This window comes from Stegastes partitus, unplaced genomic scaffold (assembly GCF_000690725.1).
Source record: "Stegastes partitus isolate 25-593 unplaced genomic scaffold, Stegastes_partitus-1.0.2 Scaffold246, whole genome shotgun sequence".
Taxonomy (NCBI): Eukaryota; Metazoa; Chordata; class Actinopteri; family Pomacentridae; genus Stegastes; species Stegastes partitus.
Genome location: NW_007577977.1, coordinates 617,970 through 641,910, shown reverse-complemented (window position 1 = coordinate 641,910; position 23,941 = coordinate 617,970). Strand labels below are relative to the sequence as shown.

The 23,941-nt window shown below is 38.5% G+C and overlaps 1 protein-coding gene across 1 annotated transcript in view; it reads left to right on the top strand.

Moving 5' to 3' along the window:
• LOC103357317 (calcium/calmodulin-dependent protein kinase type II subunit beta) overlaps positions 1 to 23,941 on the top strand; it is a 67,613-nt gene that overhangs the window by 4,641 nt on the left and 39,031 nt on the right. Inside the window, exons 6-10 of the mRNA XM_008281826.1 lie at positions 6,926 to 6,998; positions 14,498 to 14,600; positions 20,054 to 20,137; positions 20,227 to 20,321; positions 20,419 to 20,541. Of these exons, the coding sequence (XP_008280048.1) occupies positions 6,926 to 6,998; positions 14,498 to 14,600; positions 20,054 to 20,137; positions 20,227 to 20,321; positions 20,419 to 20,541 (478 nt within the window). The remainder of the gene's footprint in view (positions 1 to 6,925; positions 6,999 to 14,497; positions 14,601 to 20,053; positions 20,138 to 20,226; positions 20,322 to 20,418; positions 20,542 to 23,941) is intronic.

The window sequence follows — 23,941 nt, the reverse complement described above, 5'->3', positions numbered from 1 at the left end:
GGTATTCGAACTGTGTCACACTGCACAGAAGATATTTCTTCTAGTCGTGGTTGTTCTGTTTCCAGAGAGGTCGAGGACTTTATATTATAGTGAAAAATGAGCACACACTGAGTGAAAATGTGACAGAAGAAAACACACCCAGAAACTGCTTTGAGTTCAGAGGGTTAAATGATAAGGCAGTAGTGGGGCTTAAACAAGCTCATATTTTGCACAAAAGGCATCCTTTCATTCAGTACAAATCTATTTTATTGTACAAGTTGATAAAATCTGTAGAATTAGGAGTAAAATGGATTAAAAATACTCATTTTCTAGTTTGCATTTCTGTAACATTATCTTATCGGTGCATGTATTTGCAAATCATGTCTCTGTTCTGTTAGTTTTATGTCAGATATGTCAATTTATGCATAACTGAAGCACAGAAAGAACATGAAATGATGATAAGATAGGGTTGCACCAGTTGCTTTCTGTATCTGTAGCTAGCTGTAACCTAAATAAAAGCTTTAAAATGAAAACACGCTTTTACTTGAGCTTAAAGCAGTGTTTCTCTTTATTTACTTGAGAAGAAGAAGACTGCATTTGACTGCTTCTCAGCACAGTTTCAGTGTCATACTACACCGATCAGTCACAGCAGTAAAACCACTGACTGGGATATATTATGTAGCAGATGAACAAATTTTGAAGTGAATGTGTTGTACTGCAAGGTGTCCCAGTGGTTAGCACTGTTGCCTCGCAGCAAGAAAGTCACTGGTTCGCATCCCATTGAGGACACCGGGATCTTTGTGTGGAGTTTGCATGTTCTCCCCATGCAGCGTGGGTTCTCTACGGGTTCTCCGGCTTCCTCCCACACAGTCCAAAAACAAGTTGAGGTGATTGGTTATTCTAAATTGTCCGTAGGTGTGAATGTGAGTGTGTTCGGTTGTCTGTCTCTAAGTGTAGCCCTGTGACTGAGTGGCGACCTGTCCAGGGTGTCCACTGCCTTCACCCAAGTCAGCTGGGATAGGTTCCAGCTCCCCCGCCACCCTAGAGAGGATTAAGCGGTGTATAGATAATGGGTGGATGGATGTATTGAATGCAGAAAAAATGGGCAATGTTAGAATCAGAGGAAGGTACAAGTATGCAGTGATTACCATACATGTCCAATGAAGAACAGATAATAAAGCAATGAAAAGGTCATCGAAGGCTGCTCTGTGTGGTCTGATCCCACAAAACAGTTACTGTAGCACAACATTACAAAAATGGTAATGCGCTGTGACAGAAAGGTGTCAGTACACATCGAGCACAGAGACACAAAATGACACTAACAATATTGTCACAATGACACTTACAATACCCACAGACAGACACAAAATAACACACAGGAAATGCAAAGACGAACCAAAGAGACAAAAAGTGACCACAGATCTATGAAGTCAGAGAGGAAGTTACTCATTGTTTTCCAAGTGGTTTTAATGTTATGGCTGATCACTGTACATGCAAATAGTATAAAGTATGCACTCTGTGATACATTCAATTAAATTAAATTCAATTTTATTTGTATAGCGCATATTTACAACAACAGGTCATCTCATAGCGCTTAACAAAGGCAGAAACACCCAACAATCCAAAACATTTGGATTCCCTATAAGCTTCAGCAGTCTGCAAGCAGTTTGCAACAGTGGGAAGAAACCGAAAACCCCCACAGGGGAAAAAAAAACCTCCGTCAGAACCAGGTTTAGGGAGGGACGGCCATTTGCCTCGACCGGTTGGGTGGATGTAGGATGAATTATAAAATTTAGTGTACAGTTAAACAAGTTATTAGACGTTATTGTGCTTTTGTTCCTCCATTTCAAATGGACCAATGAAATATTCCATTATGTGGTTGATGGAGGTAACAGGAGGCATCATGGTGGGGGCAGCAGGATGCAGAAGGTGAGGCCAGCGGCTGTAGTTCAGGAGCTCCAGATCCAGAGACATCCACAGAGAGAGCAGGCGCAGGAGAGCCTCGGGGGGAGTCACAGAGTTAGTCATATGTAATGGTGATAGGCAACTATATAAACATATACACACACACACACACACACACACACACACACACACACACACACACATATGTGTGTGTGTATATATATAGAGGAGAGGAGAGAAGCCCTGTGCATCATGGGAATCCCCTGGAAGTCTAAACCTATAGCAGCATCACTAAGGGACAGCTCAGATGACTCCAAACAACCCTAACTATGAGTCTTATCAAACAGGAACGTTTTTAACCTAATCTTAAAGGTAGAGAGGGTGTCCGCCTCCCGAACCCAAACTGGGAGCTGATTCCATAAGACAGGAGCCTGATAACTGAAGGCTCTGCCTCCCGTTCTGCTTGTAGAAACTCTGGGAACCAATAGTAGACCTGCAGTCTGAAAGCGAAGGGCTCTGTTAGGATAATATGGAACAGTCAGGTCTTTAAGATACGATGGAGCCTGATCATTAAGACATTTATATGTTAGAAGCAGGATTTTAAATTGGATCCTTGATTTTACAGGAAGCCAATGGAGAGAAGCTAATACTGGAGAAATATGATCTCTTTTATTGGTTCTTGTCAAAACTCTGGCTGCAGCATTCTGTATAAGCTGAAGGTTTTTCAGAGAATTATTAGGACATCCTGATAATAAAGAATTACAATAGTCCAGCCTCGAGGTCATAAATGCATGGACTATTTTCTAAGCGTCACTCTGAGACAGGATGCTCCTGATTTTTGCAATATTACGAAGATGAAAGAAATCTGTCCTACATGTTTGTTTTATATGGACATATCCGGATCAAAAGTAACCCCAAGGTTCCTTACAGTGGAACTAGACGCTAAGGCGATATCATCTAAAATAACTATCTGGTCAGATAGTGAGTTTCTGAGGTGTTTAGGGCCAAATACAATAACCTCAGTTTTGTATGAATTTAAATGGAGGAAGTTACAGGTCATCCAGACCTTTATGTCCTTCACACATGCCTGGAGTTTAAGTAACTGATTGATTTCATTAGGGTTCGTAGATAAATATAACTGGGTGTCGTCTGCATAACAATGGAAATGTATGCAAATGTTGCCTAACGGAAGCATGTACAGAGTAAATAATATTAGTCCTAACACAGAACTCCATAAGCAACTCTGGTACGGCTGGAAGAATCATCATTAACATGAACAAACTGGAATCTGTCTGATAAATATGATTTAAACCAGTTCAGTGCAGTCCCTTTAAGTCCAATCGCATGTTCCAGTCTCTGTAATAGAATGCTATGATCAACAGTATCAAATGCCGCACTGAGATCCAATAGAACCAGAACGGACACTAGTCCACTATCTGAAGCTAGAAGAAGATCATTAGTGACCTTCACCAATGCTGTCTCTGTACTATGATGGATTCTAAATCCTGACTGAAACAGTTCAGTCAAACCATTTACATACAGATAATCACATAGTTGGTTTGCCACGACCTTTTCAAGGATTTTTGAGATAAAAGGAAGGTTGGATATTGGTCTGTAATTGGCTAAAACACCTGGATCTAGAGTTGGCTTTTTTAGAAGTGGCTTTATTATAGCAACTTTAAAAGCCTGCGGTACGTAGCTTGCTAACAGGGAGAAGTTGATGATATCTAACACTGTACTGTTCATTAAAGGAAAGATCTCCTTAAACAGTCTAGTGGGAATGGGGTCCAACATACATGTTGCTGGTTTAGAAGAATTAACTATTGATGTGAGCTCTAAGAGGTTCACAGTAGAGAAGCTGTCATACTGCACGTACATACTGCCCTTGCAGTTAGTATACAAGACATTAACCTACTTTATTATTTCATACTCACAAGTTATGATTTGTAAATGTGTGCAGAAAGATGTCCAGCAAACTGCATCTTGAAATTTAATTTCTGATAGTGTATTATTACTAACGTATATACTGTGTGACCACCAGTTACCACTCACCCCTTTTTCACAATTAGCGCTTGAAATTACTTGAAATAGGCACCTCTTTTTACATAATATTTTCTTTAAGCTCTTCTTCTATTTTATATTATTTTTTTAAATGAACCAAAACAATGCTAAAGGGCAAATTCCTACCTGGTTATTACCATTAAAAACAATTAAACAAAATTTAAGTCATGCTCCAAACTATGGATCCACTGGTAAAGTTTTTTTTAGGGCCCATAAGTTTCAGGAACACCACTTAACACCAACAAGTATTTTGACATTTCCAGTGCAACAGGAAAACTGGGCATGCTTGTTTAAGCATCCAGTGTTTATTACAACTTTGACAATATCTGCTACCTCACCTTCCAAACACAACTCCAGCTATGCTCTACACACGTGCTCTGTCTGTACCACAGGAGCGTTCAGTGTTGATTGGCTGACACTCAGGACATGTAACCAATCAGATTGGGCTGTGGGCAAGACATTCCTAAGACCACAAAGTGATTACATTTGACATTTCCTTGTTCACACATTTCTTGTCAACAAGTAGCACCTTTAAACTTTACATATTTGCAGACAATAAATTGGTAATAGTTGGAGAGCTGCATTTGTGTGATACAGACTTGAGTTTTGGTTAATAAGAAGCTATTACTTTCACATGTTAGGAACTTAAAAACATTGACTATCTACATACCTGCAGAAAGGGGTGAAGCGAACCTGCCTTTCATCAGGTAATGCGGTAAAAATGCTGAATTATTTGAGCCAGTTGAAGCAGATTTGAGGGTAGAAGAAGAAATGTTTTGAGCTCTGATGAAAAAAGGCAGGATTTCACTTAAAATGTAAATGACGTTATCCCTCTGCAGTCTTCACCTTTACATTCTGTTATTTTCTGATCTCCCCCTCATCTGCTTTTATTCTCCCTTGTTCTCTTTGCATAAATTATGTGTGTGTGGGTCTATGTGTGTGTGTCAGTCTGTGTGTTTGTGTGTGGGTGTGTGATTTGCTTGGCTTGATTTCCGTCCAACAGTATCTCACTGACAGTTTCCTCTCTGCACTCCATCTGTACACAGATTTGCTCGATCCCTCCCTTCTTTCTCCACCCTGTTGAAATATCAGTTCACCCAAATATATAGCAAAGAAAACAAAAAAAAGAAAAAAAGAAAAAAAAAAACATGTATTTTCACCTGAACCTCTGGTGTTGTGCAGACATATGGACTGTTCTGGTTCTGTGTGTCCAGGTTTTAGGATGCTATATCTGTCTCTCAGGTTTTTGTCTCTGCAACAGTTTGAAAAAGGTCAATTCATTGAAAACTGACAGTGAGTTTGATGGACTATCCAGAGCATACAATAACTCACTTCCGTTCAGAGTATCTATCTCAACAACAGTTTTATGGATTCATTTGAAAATTTGAGCAGACAAGCATGGTTCCCAGAGGATGAATCCTACTGATGCTGGTGGTACAACAGCAATTTGACAGATTGCCATGAAACTACAATAGTTTTCAGAATTTATTTTACTTTTATGAACCACAATAAAATGTTGTGAAACTTATAATCTTTTCCTCTTTGAGGTCAAACATCCTGGGTTTGTCGAGGCTCAGAATGAGCAATGGTACCAGATACCAGATGATCACAAAAAAAGCAACAATATGGCACACAAAGTGGCAAAATATTAATAAGTTTACTCTATATTTGCTCGATATGCTTTGATGGAAGCAAGGCCGTTTTGTGTTCCTTCTTCTTGTTTCTTTTGCTGATTTAGAAAATAATCAGGTGCCGTGTTACTGCCCTCATCGGTGTAGTCAGCAATATGGCCAAGCTGTGCTTTTTAAATAGCTTCATATTCTCATGAGAGAACCACTGTTTTAACCTAGACAGTGGGTCAAAACAAATAAAATACATGCGTTTATGATTTAATTTACTCTGCTTCGTGTGTTCTCAGTTCACCAACATTGTATTATGGCAAAATCTCAGCGACAGATAATTCAAAACTCTGTGCTTAGCAAGCTAGAGATCCTGTATGTCAGGGCATATGTTTTTATTTCCCCCACCTGCTCCTGAAAACAACCTCCTTCCACCAGTTGTTCCATTCTCTTCTCTGTATTACTGTCTATTTGCCCCCTTTCCTTCCCATGTTGCCTCCTTTATCTGCTCCTCACCCTGATGTTTTGTCTCCACAGTCACTGTATCCATCAGATATTAGACAGTGTGTCTTACACCCACCAACATGACATTGTGCACAGGGACCTCAAGGTGTGTGTGCCTCATTGTGTTGCATTGCCCTGCACCCTCTGCACAAGGGCTGCTCTTTACATGCTTGTCTTATATATTGTTATTTTTTTAAAATTATTTTTGCCTGTGATTTAAAAGAAACTTGCCTGTGCCTGTTGTCTGTCTCTCCTTGCCAGTCTGCCTGTCTCCAGGTTTTGCTTTTGGGACTCTTGTTGCACTATTTTAGAAGGTTTGAACTAGAATTGTGATTTCCTGTGGGTCCTAGCAGACATCATGCTCAGAGAAAGAGTGAGTGAGTGAGTGAGTAAGCATGAGAAAGAGTGAAAGAGAGTAGAGGTCAGTGGAGTAACAGCACAGCAGTGTCTACTTCGGGATGCTTGCTGAATCTCTTCCTCAAAGGCGGTGTTGCTGCTGTTTCTGAATAAATTACACAGAAAAAAATGTGCAGGTTAGACACAGTGTCTCTCGCACGGTGCTGAAGCTCACTCCTACACTGCCTGACTAATGTTTGGCACTTTTCTTGAAAACAGAAAATAGCAAACTGCACACCTTCTCCCTGCGTAGTTCACAGACAGCTTCCCTCTTCACACTTTTTGTGTGTGTGTCTGTATGTGCAAATGTGTTGTGAGTGTGCCGAATACATGAGTACATACGTGTGTGAGACTGCAAAGAATGTGATATTGTGAATGTGTGCTGCTGCCTCTGCATGAATGTGACAATTGGGGGCTGAATGTGTTCGAACTAACCTGCTCCCCCTGCTGTTTGCATGCAGTCATTGCATCCAGCAGATCCTGGAGGCAGTGCTTCACTGCCATCAGATGGGGGTGGTACACAGAGACCTCAAGGTGAGTCCCCTGCAGGGCTGTATGTCTGTGTATGTGTCTGTGTCTCTGTGTGTGTTCTGGTTGTTTAGTTGTAAAACCAGCAAAAACAGACATCCCGCACTATATTTAGGTCAGCTGCAGGAGGAGAGAATTTTTAAAAGCGTCTGCACACTGAATTCTGTCTCCCAGATGTGCCTTGATAAGACTACTTTAAAAGGCAAATGGTCAACATGACTAAGAGCAAACATAGAATGCATAAATATCACAGTGGTTATATGCTGGTGTAACTGTATTCTCAGTTGATGTCAAAAATTGACAATGGGTCATGATCAAAATCACATAAATCTAATAATAATATATTAAAAAGGTCATAATAATTACTAATAAATTTAATGTGAAATGTAATGGAAGAAAGCAACAAATGCAAGAAAATCTGTATAATAATAACAATAACAAAAAAGAATTTCCATTAATTTGTTGTATGAAAATTGTTATTTTTATAAAAATTATATATATTGTTTTACATTACTTTATAAATGTAGCATTTTTTTCAAGATTTTTACGCAATTTTAATCAAAGTTAACACATTTTTACATTTTTTTTAAAACAAAGTTGTTGTTGTTTTTTTTTTTACAAATGTGTCTGTTAAAATATATGTTCTAAATATAAATACATTTTATTTATTTATTTACAAAATTGCACAATGTTTGAACAGAATTTACAGTTGTTGTTACAGAACATAGTTTTTTTAAAAAAATTTACTTTATTTATACAAAAATTTTGAACAAAAAAACAAACCACAGATTTGTCATAAATTAATTAACAAAATAATTACTTGACAAGTCAGTATTTCAGCCATTCAATGTGAATGTGTCTGAGTAGTAATTCAGTTGCTTATGTTGTGGATATGATAAAGCTCCTTCGTGTTCTTCGTATTCTGTGTTCCCAACGCTACTATTCAGCAATGAACCAACTTGCATTTTTATCAATTTGTAGCAGAACTGTTGCATCGCTGTAGAAACATTTTTAAGATTTTTTTTTAACTGTAAATAGGAACACCAAGCAAGATGTGAACATCATATTGTTTAGCTGCAGGTTTTTAGCATCTTATTGCCAATGCTTACTTGGTTACATGAGCCGATTATGGATAAATGTAGACAACAGAAGTTTAAAATAGCAAGACAAATAGTATGTAAATTGGTATTTGCAAATCTTTTACATTGCTTTTCCCTGTTAAATAACACATATGCTGCTGATGACACTGTCACAGTTTCTGCTTTAGATCTTGTGGTTCTATAATAGAACCAGCTTTCTGAGTTCTTTTTTGGTGGTAATGTGGAACAGTTCAAATTAGGTTCACATTTCGTGTAAAATTTCTCCAGATGCTGATAATATTTTGATGCTGATCTGTTTTTGAACTTTGCTATTGTGTAGCTAATCTGAAGACTGTGTTGGCCTCCTTTAGTCATGTTTCCTGACGGCGATCCATTCGAGTTGAAACGTCACCTCTGTTCAGTAGTGCAAATGCTTTATATCACTCTTTGTAGCTGTGTAGTTTATGTGACCTTTGCACTAGATTTTAATGGCTGGTAAGTGCAGTAAAAATCTTTCTAAAGCTTGCATGTCTGTGCACGTCTGTGGGCCTGATCTATTAACAGATGCATGTGTGCGTGCAGATGCTGTCACTGAGCTAAAGTCTTGTGCATGAACTTCAACTTGATAACAGCAGCTGGAAATCTAGTTCGTACTGACCCTGTATGGTTGAAGTTTCCGCCTCGCTGCAGGGATGTGGAGGTGTTGTCCAGGGTGCTTAGGTACACCGTGACACCAGCGTTGTGTGTGGTTACAGGTGCAGCTGGCAATTTTACATTTTAAACCAAAAATATTTATTTTCAGCCAATAATTAAGTTGCTCTTGAAGTTTGTAATAAGCATGATACAGTAAATGCAAACCTGAGCTTTGATAAATCCAATATTGTGTCCTACAGATGAAACATTCACTGGTTCAAAGAATGTTTGAATTTAATTTGTGGATATCAAAATTCCAAATAGAAACAATCTCCAAGTGAGTAAATTAATGGCATGTACAAATTACATTAACAAACGAAAATCAAAAGACCTTTAGACCTAATCTCATACTAAATTGGTATTATTATATTTCATCTAATTTTTTATTGCAATTTTTTAATATACATATTTCCTCATAAATATATTTTAACTACATAATTTTAAGCTCACAATTCTGACTTACATCAAAATAATTTATTTATGTTGGAGGTCCTATTTTTTGTTATTGATAACAATACAATGAACGATTGTGATATTTTAAATATGTTACAATATTCTAAAATAAAATAATTACTAAAAGACAATCTCGCAAGTCTCACAATCATGACTTATTATTCAGATTTTTGTGGCCTTAATCCAAAATTTTTTTAACCTTTTATCTCATATTTGTTAACATGTTCCCTCATAAATAAAAGTTATCGTGTTCATTCCCCACTACAAATGTATGTTTTGAATATTTTATTAACTCATACTTATTAATTATACAGAAATAATCCAAAAGTATTTCTAAAACTGTTTTTAAATATTTTTCAAACATGTAAAAAGAATCACATAAAAATGTCCTTGTATCATCTTACAACTAAATTACAGTGTGTTACAGTGGGCTTACTGTGTGTTTTTTAGTCAGTCTAAAATAACAATATCAGCTAGAAACACATATGTAAACTATTTAAAGTCATAGGAAACATGATTCCTAGTTGATGCCGGCCTCAGCTCTCCTGATATCAGTACGGTGGGACTGTTCTGGGAATGCTTAACAGTTTCCTCCAGACCTGTATTAGTCTGTCCACACGGAGGAGGCCAGATGGGGAAGGTCTTAGGTTGTACTGAGATGATTTCCCTTGTGGGGCTTTATTAAGTTACTACTAGAGAAAAGCCACTGAGATGTTTTCTCATTAGTTGTTCATGAAAGACGATTAAAAAAGACGTAGGCTGAAAGTCAGGAGGAGAACGACACCTGATATGTGGAGAAATCACATTTGATTCCCAGCGGGCAGCCATAAATGTCATGTTCTGTAGCAAGGCTTCAAGGGTTTAATAGAGGAAACTGCTTTAAAAGGGAGCATAAGCTTCAGTTGGTTGAGCAGAATAAATCTTCTTTGTAGTGCAGAAAAGACAAAGAAATGAACAAAATCACCTCATGCTTGGGTGGCTGTGGCTCAGGTGGTAGAGCGAGTCGGTTGATGATCCGAAGGTCGGCGGTTCGATTCCGCCCTGTAACCTGTTTCATGGTCGTTGTGTTCTTAGGCAAGACACTTCACCCACCTTGCCTGGTGTGAATGTGTATGAATGTTTAAGGTGGTGGTCGGAGGGGCCGTAGGCGCAGAATGGCAGCCACGCCTCTGTCAGTCTGCCCCAGGGCAGCTGTGGCTACAATCGTAGCTACCACCACCAGAATGAATGTGTGTCAATGAATAATTGAATAATTGACGGTGTAAAGTGTCTTTGAGCGTCAGCAACAGTGAGGAAAACTGTCACCTCATGCTTCACTCAGTTTCTAATCACCAAGCACCAAACTCTAGAAACTCGAATTATTTCATCAAATAATCAGGAAAATAATCTGCAGATTAATCAATAATGATATTATTCGTTCTTGATTGGGCCACACTCTGCCGTACAGAAAATGTAGAAATAAAGTTGTAGAAATCCAAGCTAAAGAAAGCTGTTAAACTTAATTTATATCTGCTTTTGTCTTGATTGAATATATTTATCAATCGTCAATTTTTCTACAATAAATAGAACACAAAAAGTTAAAACAAAGAAGTAAAAAAAAAGATTGATACTAATAAACACAAGCGACACTTGAGTGAAGCTGGACTTGAGGTACAAGTCAACACAGCAACACATTAATGCGCATATACTGATGTTTAGCAGCTAAAATAAAATAAATGTTTTTCATCATCTTATCATTATATGGTTTGACTACGGAAATTCATGTGATCTGGAGAGGAACATAAAAATATCACAGAATTACAGGGTAGCTCAAAATGGTCACTCTTTCCTCCGCGATTTTTAGTTTTAATATGATAATGTTGCTCTAGTATGTAGCTAATCTCACAATTTTCTAATTTTAATTTGATATTTAGAATTTTTTATTTCATTGTGTTGACCCAGTAAGTCAAAATGTTGACTTATTTTGTCAAAATTCGGACTTTTTAATCACATTTATTTTTTTATTTTTTGAATTTATCTCATATTTTATCTTAAAATAATATTTTGACATTTCATATTTATGACTGATATTATATTTGAATATGAATAAATCAAAATACACACTTTAAATCTCAGAATTCTGATTTGTTTGTGATATTTTTGGACCTTACCCAATATCATAGTCAGTATTTTTTGTTTTTGAGTTAATAAGTCAAAATTTGATTTATTATTATTTTTTTAATCTTGGAAGTTTAAGGCTTTATCGCATAAAACATTTTAATTTATTTTTACATATGATTATATAATAAAACACACGTAATTTTTACATTTTTAAATTTTAATGTCATGGTTTTAACTTCGCAAATCAAAATCTTAACTTTGAAAAAGGTGGAATGTTTTTTTTCTCTATCTCTCAAAAGGAAACAGTTTTCAAATTCAAAAATGAACATCATCCCATAGTTGCATGGTGTCTGACCAATAAGTGAGCTCTTACTTTGTACTGGACTCTTAATATGTATTTAACAAACAGATTACACTTAAACATTGAGAGCTGCTTTTGTTATATTTTCCTCTTAATATGTCAGTCCTCCTCTGTCTGAGTTTTTGATCAGCCAGCAGAGGCTGACATGATGAGTGTCCTGCAGCTGGAGCACCACATGCAGATGTTTCTGTTCCACTGTGGTGGAAAGATTAGCGTCTCGTGGCACACATCGATCACTGCCAGCAGTAACTTTTTCTGCATAAGGAGCCACTGTCCTCGGTTTTACTGTGTTTGTCAGATTGCTGTTACATCAGCGTCTGAGCAGCGACACGACTGTTGCAAACAGACAAGCTGTGTTTGGTCGTCCTCAAGTAAACAAATGGCAAAAAATGGCTTCTACACAACTCCCATCTGTCTGTCGCAGCCTCTCAGTGTGTGTGTGTGCATTTGTGTGTGTTAAAATATGTATGAGTGTTGCTATGAATGTGTGAGAGCTGCATCCATAGTTATTCTTCTGATTTTTAAGTTGTTGTATTTCAGCAGTTTCTCCCTTTTCTGTTTTCCTTTTAAACGCATTTAGAAACCAGAACCAAGCCAAGGTAACTTTTTCCTGATGGTCATACAAAGATAAAAACGACTAAAAACAGGTGCACAACACTGGCACAAGGATGCAAAATGACAACAAAGGCAAAAATGGCCACATAGATGTGATTAATGACCAAAAAGAGATAAGAAAGAAGAACCACAATGAAGCAGAAAGCTGACCACAAAGTAACAAAAAATAACTACAGACATACTGAATCACCACAAAGTGCAACAAAAAGAGGCCAAAGACACCACAAATAGGCAAATTAACTGTAAATAAGTGAAAAGTGGCTACAAAAAGACCCAGATTTACCATAAAGAGACAAAAACATAACCACAAAGAGGCTAAAACTACAATAAAGAGACATTTATGTATCACAAATCAACCACAAAGGCAAAAGAGTGACAACATGGCCAAAAAAAGGAATAGGCAGAACAACAGCATCTAGGCCAAAAAAAGTGAACAGTGGCAAAACCTGACCACAGAGAGGCAAAAATGGTCACAGTAATGCAAAGTATATTCTCAAAGACACACAGAATGCCCACAAAGAGGCCAAAAAATGGCCATAAAGGAGCAAAAACTGTTCATAAAAGGGGAAAAAAAAGATCTCAAAGAGGTGGAAAATTACCAGAAATAGATTTTTTTTAAAAAGACACAAAGGGCTGTCCATTCGCTGTACGACCGCAGCAGGAGCATGGTTCGCATTGCTGGTAATAAGTCAGACCTGTTCCCAGTGCGCGTTGGCCTCTGCCAGGGCTGCCCTTTGTCACCGGTTCTGTTCATTATTTTTATGGACAGAATTTCTCGGCACAGCCAGGGGGAGGAAGGGGTTCGGTTTGGGAACCACAGAATTTCATCTCTGCTGTTTGCAGATGATGTTGTTCCGTTGGCTTCATCAATCCAGGACCTTCAGCATGCACTGGGGCGGTTTGCAGCCGAGTGTGGGGCGAGCGGGATGAGGATCAGCACCTCCAAATCCGAGGCCATGGTTCTCGACCGGAAAAAGGTGGCTTGCCCTCTCCGGGTCGGTGGAGACTCCTTGCCTCAAGTGGAGGAGTTCAAGTATCTCAGGGTCTTGTTCACGAGTGAGGGGTGGATGGAGCGTGAGATTGACAGACGGATCGGTGCAGCGTCTGCAGTGTTGCGGTTGCTGTACCGGACCATCGTGGTGAAGAGAGAGCTGAGCAAGGCAGCAAAGCTCTCGATTTCCCGGTCAATCTACGTCCCAACCCTCACCTATGGTCATGAGATCTGGGTAATGACCAAAAGAACGAGATCGCAGATACAAGCGGCCGAAATGAGTTTCCTCCGCAGGGTGACTGGGTGCTCCTTTAGAGATAGGGTGAGGAGCTCAGTCACACGGGAGGAGCTCGGAGTAGAGCTGCTGCTCCTCTACATCGAAAGGAGCCAGTTGAGGTGGCTCGGGCATCTTTTCCGGATGCCTCCCGGACGCCTCCCTGGGGAGGTGTTCCGAGCGCGTCCCACCGGGAGGAGACCTCGGGGAAGACCCAGGACACGCTTGAGGAACTATGTCTCCCAGCTGGCCTGGGAACACCTAGGGGTCCCCCCGGAAGAGCTGGGGGAGGTGTGTGTGGATCGGGAAGTCTGGGCGGCTTTGCTAAGGCTGCTGCCTCCGCGACCCGACTCTGGATAAGTGGGAGAAGATGGATGGAGACTACAAAGAGGCAGTAGATGACCACAAACAGAGAAAAAATTACCACAAAGAGACAAGCATCGGTGATTTTCCTTCAGTGCTTCCTAAAAAGTGTTTTGGGATGGCACCAAAAATTTCTCTATGCAGGAAAAGTGCTGCTAGAGGTGCTAAAGTGCACAGGGCGGGAGGGAAATGTTTTCATCGGCTGGTCTGGTAGGAACAGATCGATTTCCTCAGCACCTCACACTGTTCTCGGACACTGTGACTGAAATGATTAAAGTGATGGAGATGGCTGATGTTAGAGGGCAAATGAAGGTCTGGTGAGTTAACTGAACAGCATTCAGTTCAGACTTACGCTCATTAAAAGCCATACAGAGATGCTCTTTGGTCCTAGTTGGTAGGATTGTCATCAATGTCTTTACATAGATGGGATCATGTTGCTGACTAAATCATCATTAGCTTTCTTCACCAAATAGCTTGTTTTCTTCAAATGTGAAGTTTTGAAGGTAGTAAAAGTCTCGTGGTAACACACACATAACATCACTTCCTAACAATGTGATGTTTGTGTAAATCCTGCAGCCAGAGAACCTGCTGTTGGCCAGCAAGTGTAAGAACGCAGCTGTGAAGCTGGCCGACTTCGGACTGGCTATTGAAGTTCAAGGAGACCAGCAGGCTTGGTTTGGTACGTTACACACTCACAGCACACACATTCCAGTCGACAGCCATCAGTTTTTCCAGCTGAAATGAGAATTTGTCAGCACGATTGCAACAATATGAAACAAGAACTGCATTCCAGATCCCTCTTTAAAGTGTCATTGGCAACATGTGTTTTCCTTGTGTATTATTATGTATATGACATACAATTCTCGAAACTGATGCCATCAATGCATAAGCAGCCTTTTACTGCAGGAGTGGTTCAATCAAGGTGAGTTAGTTTCAACTAGGAAGGATAAATCGTTGAGGTCTTGAAATGAAATATGGGGGAGAAAAGAAGAGTCAATAATCTGTAGTACATTTTTGAAAATGTGCTTACAATGCATGTTTTTAAGTTTTCCACCTTTGAATTATCAGAAAACACATCCAGGCCAGGGTACCAATTCTTTCAATAACTCTGTTTTATAGACATTAACTGTTGTAGTTTTACTGCTCAAACTATGATATATCCCATTGTATTGATGCTCAAAGCTGGTTATAGAGAAAATCGAGCCAAAAACTGAGATTTTGGCTTTAGATTGTGGCACCTGGAGTGAATGTAAAATTCAAATGTACCCAAGTTTGGTTTTCAGCCCTGAAAATTCCACATACCTATCTCTTGTACCTGCTGGAAAATGTACCATCAATTAAAAACCATGAAATCTTCACCCACCTGTGTGTATTTCAAAGGCCTGTAACTCAGAGCATGAAGATAAGGTAATCTTACCTTCATGGCATGAAGGCACCTTATATTCATGCTATGAAGGTAAGATTTTGCATGGCTTTATTAAATATACTGAAGTTCATGTACATAAAAATCCGCTGATTCTGAGGTCAGGTGGGAGGCACTGATTGATTTTTCGTGGAATGAACCTATTTTCATTTTCAGTGTCTATCTCTTTAATTACAGAAACATTGTGCTGTAAGTGATCTGATGTCTAATAGGGAGTGTTAATTTAAGAACAGAGTGACACCTGCATGCACTTGTGTCAGTGATTTTCCATACAGAGACAAAAGTGGTCGCTGCTGGATTTTAAGGCAAAGTGCTCAGACAGACTGAACTAAGTGCTCTAAATTTACACTCTTATTACTTACTTGACTCAGAGCCAGTGTGAAGATCTATTATAAAGAGACTGCAGCAAGCTAAAAGCTCAGCCTGTACATTAAGCTACTTCTCCATAATGCACTCTGTGCAGTGATTGTTACACTGTGTCTGAAGTCACACAACAAAAACTCCCTAAGACATTTCCATCAGCTCACTTTGCAGCAAGAATTTGTATTTACTTCTTTATTTTACTTTTTGTTATCTGGTCATGAATCATCATTTTATTTAAACATAAAAACTTTCAAGACTGCAGTCTGCTTCCTTTGTGAAAAAAATCTTCTATATTAGGATATTCAAGAAGAGTAACATATTTCAAGGCCAAACTTAATTTGGTCAAAATGTGGAAAGCTGATGCACGTGTGTACCACTGCACCAAGACAAACAAAACAACATTTAGACATGTATATGATGGTGATGTTTCAGGATGTAAGAGAGAAAAGCTTTTGACAGTAGTTTCAGATGAAGGACAGACTTCTGGACTTGTGGTTTCTAGTGGTGGTGGGTGATGTAAGCTTTGATTAAGACTCACTGGGCATCTAGGAGGATGAAGGGATGCTTAAGAGGAGGAGGAGGAGGGTCACGCACTAGTGGGTCTAAACAGCAGAGAGACAGAGTTACAATGATAGGATAATACAAACCTTTAGTGTTCGCAAAGTAATTTCAGGCTTTACAACAGCAGCTATGTCAGGATACAAAGAGTCAAATACTTGCCAGGAAACCAACACAACATGGAACAGAAAAGACTGAGAGTTTAAAATACAGGCACAATGCCTATAAAAAATAATCAAACCCCTTAGAAGTTTTCACCTTTTATTGCTTTTTAACGTTGAGTCACATTTATGGACAAGGTTTTACCAAAATAAGACTCTTTAAATGTGTAAAGTGACAACAACGTTTTTTGTTTTTTTTTCTTTTACAAAGTTATGTCCATTAGTTAAAGATATAAAATGAAAAATAAGTGATTGCATAAGTATTCACTCTTTTCAGGTCAGGATTTAGTAGCTGCTCCTTTAGCCACAATTGCAGCATTGAGCCTGTGTAGATAGGTCACAATCAGCCTTGCATATCTGGACACTGCAATTTTACTCCAGTCTTTTTCTTCTTCTTTGCAAAACTGCTCAAGTTTCAGGTTACACTGTGATCATGAGTGAACAGCCTTTTTCAAGTCTCAGTTAAATTGAGGTCTGGGCTCTGACTCGGCCACTTCGGATCATTCACCTCATTGTCTTTAAATCATGTTTGTGTAGCCCTCAATGTATGCTTACTAGAAAGCATAATTTCTGAAGTCACAGTTCTCTTACAGGCTGCATCAGGTTATCCTCCAGGATTTGCCTTTACTTTGCTGCATTAATTTGACACTCTACCTATATGAGCCTTCCACGACCTGCTGCTGAGAAGCAGCCCCACATCATGATGCTGCCACCACTATGCTTTATGGTGGAGGATGGTATGTGTGATGATGTACAGTGTTTGGTTTCCACCAAACATAGTGTATTGTCTGATGGCCAAAAAGGTCAGTTTTGATCTCTTTTTGATGAATTCTATTTCTAGTCAAGATTTTAAAAGATTTCATATTAAAAATTCTGTCTGCACTCATGTGACTCAAATTTCTGCAGCATTTATTGTAGTTTATTTTTGCTGCATCAGATTTTGTAGAGTTGCAGCTGAGAATATTTAAATTAACGTGTTCAATAATCATCTGTGTCACTGATTCATTGTTAATAGGTTATTTATTCTTTAATTCACTCTTTTGTTTTGGTGGAGGCAAAGCCAATGTAACGACTGTGCCAAAAGTAAAATTGTCTGTTTCAGCTGGAGTTTTTCAGACCTCACACTGGGCTGGTGATAAAGAAAGACAGACTTGTTGTGTTTCTAAATTCAGGTGTCTCTTCTATCCTCCTTCTCTCTATTGATCGATGTATTGAGCTATACAGGCCAAGGTTTCTGAGTTTGGGCAAATAGTGTTGTAGCTTTTACTGACTAAATTTGAGGATGATTTTTTGAGTGCAAGTTTCAAAAAATAGCCCAGAGTTAAAATGTTTAAAAACATGCACCTGTGTACACATTATAACCTAGATCCAGTTATAGGTTCATGCCACATTTTTATGGGTTGAATTTATATCCAAATATTTTTTCCAGTCATGTAAATTAGGTTTGATAAAGTACGCACTGAGATGTTTAATTATCTGTTCAGACTTGTGGTAAAAAAGCAACTAGCAGCAGGTCGTTTTCAATCACTTGCTGCATGACACATTAACAATCAAAGGCAAGCCTCCCTAAACTTTTTTCCAATGACATGATGAAGCATCAGACAAACTTTCTTTGTCTCTCTGGCCACAATCTTCTGTTCTGGTCTGTGTAAATAATTGAAAACAAACAAACAAAAAAACCCCCCATGCCCTTAGCCAGCTCCCAGTCCTATTTACCCTGGTCCTTTTTTTTTTACCTTCTTTTGTCCAGAACATCAACAGCGCCAACGAGCGCTTGAGCTACACTTTAGTGGTGACTCAGCGACAATATAGCCGGTCATAATTGGTTGTTTTGTAACTTTGTTGCTCATAATATGTACATAAAATAGTCCTATTATATGTTATATTTTGATTGCATTCATTTGTTTATGTGCCCCTGTAGAAAGTGCGAAAGGCTCTGAAGTGGGAAATGAGGCGAGCCCTGGCAATCTCAACTGGTTAAGAAACGAAATTGTTTGCTACAATTTAAGCTTTAACCCTCTGATTTCCAAGCAGTTTCTGAGCGTCACATTTTTCCTCACTGTGGGCTCGTTTTTCACTAAAATATTAAATCCTACAGCTCTATGGAAACAGAATAATGATGGTGAGAAGTAGAGAGAACCCAGAAATGTTCCCACTTGCTGTGTGACACAGTTATAATACCACAAATCACAAAAAACAAGAGAACAAATGTCTTTGATTATGTATTTTTCCAGAAGTTGTAAAAACGTCCAGCATTTCCCCAAGTGTCCACATGTTTTACCAAATGGCAGCTGTACGTACTATAGATATTTTACTATTTACATTTTTACAACCTCTACAACCTGAGCGATTTTCACTCTACTCTGTACATGAATTCTAGAAAGATGTTTCACCATGCTGAATGTATCTTCCAAAAACTTGTTCCTCTGTATACTGTTTTTGCGCCATGTTGCATTCATTTTATTGATCCAGTGTGTTTTATTTTCCTCTCAGTCTCTCTTGTCATCTCCTCTCTGCTTTTAAGAAACATTGCATGTAGTTCAATTGAAAACTCCCAGAATTTTTGTTAAGCTTAGATTTGGCTAATTTGCCCGACATAACTCCATGTCACATGATTCATTCAAAGAACATTGGAAAGTTGAAAATTTTCATTCATTCATTCATTCATTCATTCATTCATTCATTCATTTATTTATTTAAAGTTAACACACAAAGTGGTGGATTTTGGGGTTTAGAGCATTAAGACGCTATACACAAATCCAATTTCAACATCTTATCGCAGCACCAAAACTCAGTTAGAAAAAATGAGCACAGATTTGTGTTGATTTTTGTTTTTGTCAGTGTCATTACACGACACCTTTTGTTTGAATGTCTGTACCAAAACCAAATATCAATTTTCCAAGCAACAACTTCTCACATTTGAGAAGCTGGATTCACCAAATGCTTGGCATGCACTCTGGAATAGTAAAATGGAATGGATTAATTTCATTTCATAGATTATTTGTTGAATTTGTAACAATTTGCTGCAACAAAGCTTGCAGTGTAGAGTTTGCAGTGTTTAGATTTGATTAAAACACAGAGTGCAGTATTTCAACAACTTTCCAGGTTTTGCCAAAGTGTGTCTGATTAATAATTGGCCTTTAAGAGCATAACATTAAAATTTTAAGTATCTGTTGCACAGTCAGCGTCACTGTCTGTTTAATTACTGTTTTCAATTCAATTCAATTCAATTTTATTTGTATAGCGCATATTTACAACAACAAGTCATCTCATAGGGCTTCACAAAGGCAGAGACAGAAACACCAAACAATCCAAAACATTTGGATTCCCTATAAGCTTCAGCAGTCCGCAAGCAGTCTGCAACAGTGGGAAGGAACCGAAAACCCCCACAGGGGAAAAAAAACCTCAGACAGAACCAGGCTCAGGGAGGGACGGCCATCTGCCTCGACCGGTTGGGTGAATGTAGGAGGAATTATAAAATTTAGTTTACAGTTAAACACTTTGTAAGATGCTTTTTCTATGAAGCTAGGGCCGCTCAACCCTTTGAAACGCCTTTGATGCATCAAAAACAGACTGAGTTATAAAAACTGAGCACTGATTTAAGCTGCTGATTGTGTTTGTTTGCAGGCTTTGCAGGGACTCCCGGCTACTTGTCTCCAGAGGTGCTGAGGAAGGAGGCGTATGGTAAACCTGTAGACATCTGGGCATGTGGTAAGCTCTTTGTTTGTCTCTTTCTCACCGCCGCCTCCTCCTCCCTCTCTTGCTCATCTCTCAGACAAAGGTTGTGTTTTTGTGTGTAGGTGTGATCCTCTACATCCTTTTGGTTGGGTACCCTCCGTTCTGGGACGAGGACCAGCACAAACTCTACCAGCAGATCAAGGCTGGGGCGTACGATGTGAGCCTGTCTCTCCTCACTTTCAATCAGAAATTATGTAGTTACTATCTCTAATGTAAATACTGTACATGTGGATGCATGTGTGTGTGTGCTTTAGTTTCCCTCCCCAGAGTGGGACACAGTGACTCCAGAGGCTAAAAATCTGATCAACCAGATGTTGACTATCAACCCAGCCAAGAGAATCACTGCCCAGGAGGCTCTGAAGCACCCGTGGGTCTGCGTAAGTAGCATATCCACATCCAGCACCCTTTTACTGCACATAGGAAACAATAGTTCATGTCATCCAATTTCCACTATCCAACAATTTAAAAGTCCTTTAACAGCAAGTTTGAGAACATCTTCCCAGAGCTGCCAGACAGCAGCACCATCTGTTTCCAAACATGTAATCTCTGACATGTGCAGATACCAGCTCAGCTTATCATGAATGATTTGTTCCACAGGAGGGCAAAAGAGCAACTTATCTGGGGGATAAACACTCATATCTGCCCTTCATCTACAAAAGTATCAGTTCCAGCAGCCTACCAGAAAACCCAGGATGCTCTGATATAGTTTGTTGCCTGTAAGTGGAAAATATCCCAGGCTTTCAGGCAAAAGTACCTTTTCTTAGCATTCATGATGATGATGAATTTATTTATAAAGCATCTTTCAAAAGAAGAAATGTTTTATCTTGCAACCAAAGCCCTGCTTAATCTTCAGATGTTTCTGCTTTTTAATTTCTTCAAGTTTCCCAAAACAGTGCACATGAAAATGATATTTGAAGGAACTCCACATATCACACGATCTGTAAGTTATTCTGTATATTAGAAAAGCTCGTGCTAAATAACATAAGGGCTAAAATGGTAGGTTTTACATTTGCTTTTAAAGATGTCAATAGTCAGAGCCTAAAAACTAAAAGCTGCCTCATCAGAAGTCTTCATTCTGAAATCTGGAACAATTAAATTACTCACAGTGCCAGAGGACTTGAGTGATTCACAGTCAAGTCAAGCCACCATTATTCATGTAGCACTTCTGAAACATCTCCAGATAAAAGATTGTCATTGCAAATTCACTTGACTGATGTAAATGTAATTGTCAAGATCTTACAAGACTATTGGGAGAAATTCAACGATTTCCATAGTTTGGATTAAACATCACTAAATGAAGAATATCAGTTTTAAAAGTGAAAGTGCAGACTTAAAAATGAACAAAACATATAAAAGCATGTGGTTTCTTGTTCCTCCTGCAACTGCAGAGCTTTTGAAGATGCTGTCGGAAGGAGTTACTCATTAATTTGTGTTAGTGTCTGAGAGCATCTTCAGTTGTTGTGCGTTTGGGAAATATTTCTTGATGAAGAAAATCTGCATCTTCTTAATCTTTAACATGCTTCTGTGAAATTGTTCAAAAACACTACACAAAGTCCTCCAGCTCATTCCAATAAGCAGTCAGCAGTGTAAATGTATTAACTGTAGGTCTTCATATTGTTGCCTGGTCTGGATCTGAAAATGACCAGCCCAAAAAGATCATAGCTTCCGTTTTACATCTCTGCTCCACCACAACTCATCAGGAAAAATCTGTTTTTAAAAAACCGGCAGCTTTGGTTATTTTACATATGATTACTTTCAAAAGACACATGTAAAATATATAAAAAAGTATGAAACACATTTACATTTTATAAAATATATAGTATCATATTCAATCTGCTTTTGCTTAAAAGAAACTAACTCAGTGAAAGTGGAAAATAGAAACATTATATAATAGTTTATTGCATTTTTTTTAATGCTGACATTCTTGTCCTTAAGCTCCTTTGTGTATCTTCTTTGAAACTGACACACAAGGGTTAACATTTCATAGATGCCTGAATAATTTTGAAAGAAGCCAAAAATGTTGGATTGTTTGATTTTTTTACTGTGTTGCATTTAGAACAATCCAATCATTTAAGCGTATTATCCCAGCTAGAAATTTTTGGTTATTAGAATATTCTTAGAATGTTGACTGGAACGTTGTTGCACTGTTTTCAGTGGGAAGTTTTCTTTAAGTTCTGAGAACGTTCTGGGAGAATGTTCCCTAAAAACATTCAAAAAATGTTTTGCAATAATTCTTAAAATGTTAAATGACAACATTTCTAAAATATGATGCATTAATGTTGTTGCAATATTTTCAGTAGGAAGTTTTCTTTAAATTCTCAGAATGTTCTGGGAGAACATTCCCTAAAACCATTCAAAAAGTGTTTTGCAATAACCCTCTTAAAATGTTAAATGACAACATTTGTAATAATAATAATTTATTAGATTTATATAGCTGCAATTCTGCGCCTACGGCCACTCTGACCACCACCTTAAACAATCCATTCATACGCTTTCACACCAGGCAAGGTGGTTGAAGTGTCTTGCCCAAGGACACAATGACCATGACACAGGTTACAGGGCGGAATCAACCCGCTGACCTTCTGATCATTGACCAACCCGCTCTACCAGCTGAGCCATAACCGGCTTCCTTAAAACATGATGCACAAATATTGTTGTGATGTTTTCAGCGGGAAATTTCTTCGAGTTCCCAGAATGTTTTGGAATAATGTTCTCTAAAAACATTCCAAAAATGTTTTGCAATAACCCTCTGAAAACGTTAAATGATAACATTGCAAGAATATGATGCACTGATGTTGTTGCTGTGAAGGTCTTAATGGCAGTGACATCCTCTGAGGCTGCTGTTTTAAAACCTCCCAGTCAGTGTCCATAAAACAGTCTTGAAGTGCTGAGCATAAACCCTCTGGCCAGATCCTGGCTTGTTTTTTTGACTGGCCTGCTGCGCTTCAGTAGAGGTTTGTAAGCAGGCACCAGCATAATAGAAAGATGATCAGAGCAGCTGAGGTCGGGGTGGGGGGTTGCTTTGTATGCATCAGGGAAGTTTGAACACACCAAGTCCAGCATGTTGTCTCCTCTGGTTTTAAAGTCCAGAAATTGCTTGAAGGGTACAGACTTGTACTTTAAGTACAGACTTTAAACTGGTGTGGTTACAATCCCCTGCAACCACTATAAAGCTGTCTGGGTGTTTAGTTAAAAGTTCACTGATGGTGTGGTTGGTTTATTTCCAGTATTTTAGTGAGTATTCTAGAAACTGAGTTTTAGGTTGAAAGTTGTTTAATTGTCCAGAAGAAAACTATTTCCATCCACAACACAATGTTTTTCTTTAGCATTCTTCTATCAAAAACTGAAAAACACAATTTTATTTCTCAGAATTGAAGGAGATTTAATGTAGTCTTTATAACATTCTGAAAACATTTTCCAAATGTTGCAGTACGAATGTTCCTGTGTTATTAACATGTAACATTGTAAGAGTGTTTTAAAAATAACACAATATAGTATGAGGCCTAAATAACAGCATTGAAACATTTTCCAGATATTACTTTGGAAATGTTCTTCATGTGATGTCATTTAAGATTGTGGGAACATTTTATGAAATAACATTCTGTAATAGGGCTGCAAGGTGGCGCAGTTGGTTGGCACTGTTAGCACACGTCCCGGTGAGGACACCCGGGATCTTTCTGCATGGAGTTTGCATGTTCTCCCCGTGCAGTGTGGGTTCTCTCCAGGTTCTCCGGTTTCCTCCCACAAGTCCAAAAACATGTTGAGGGATTAAGTGGT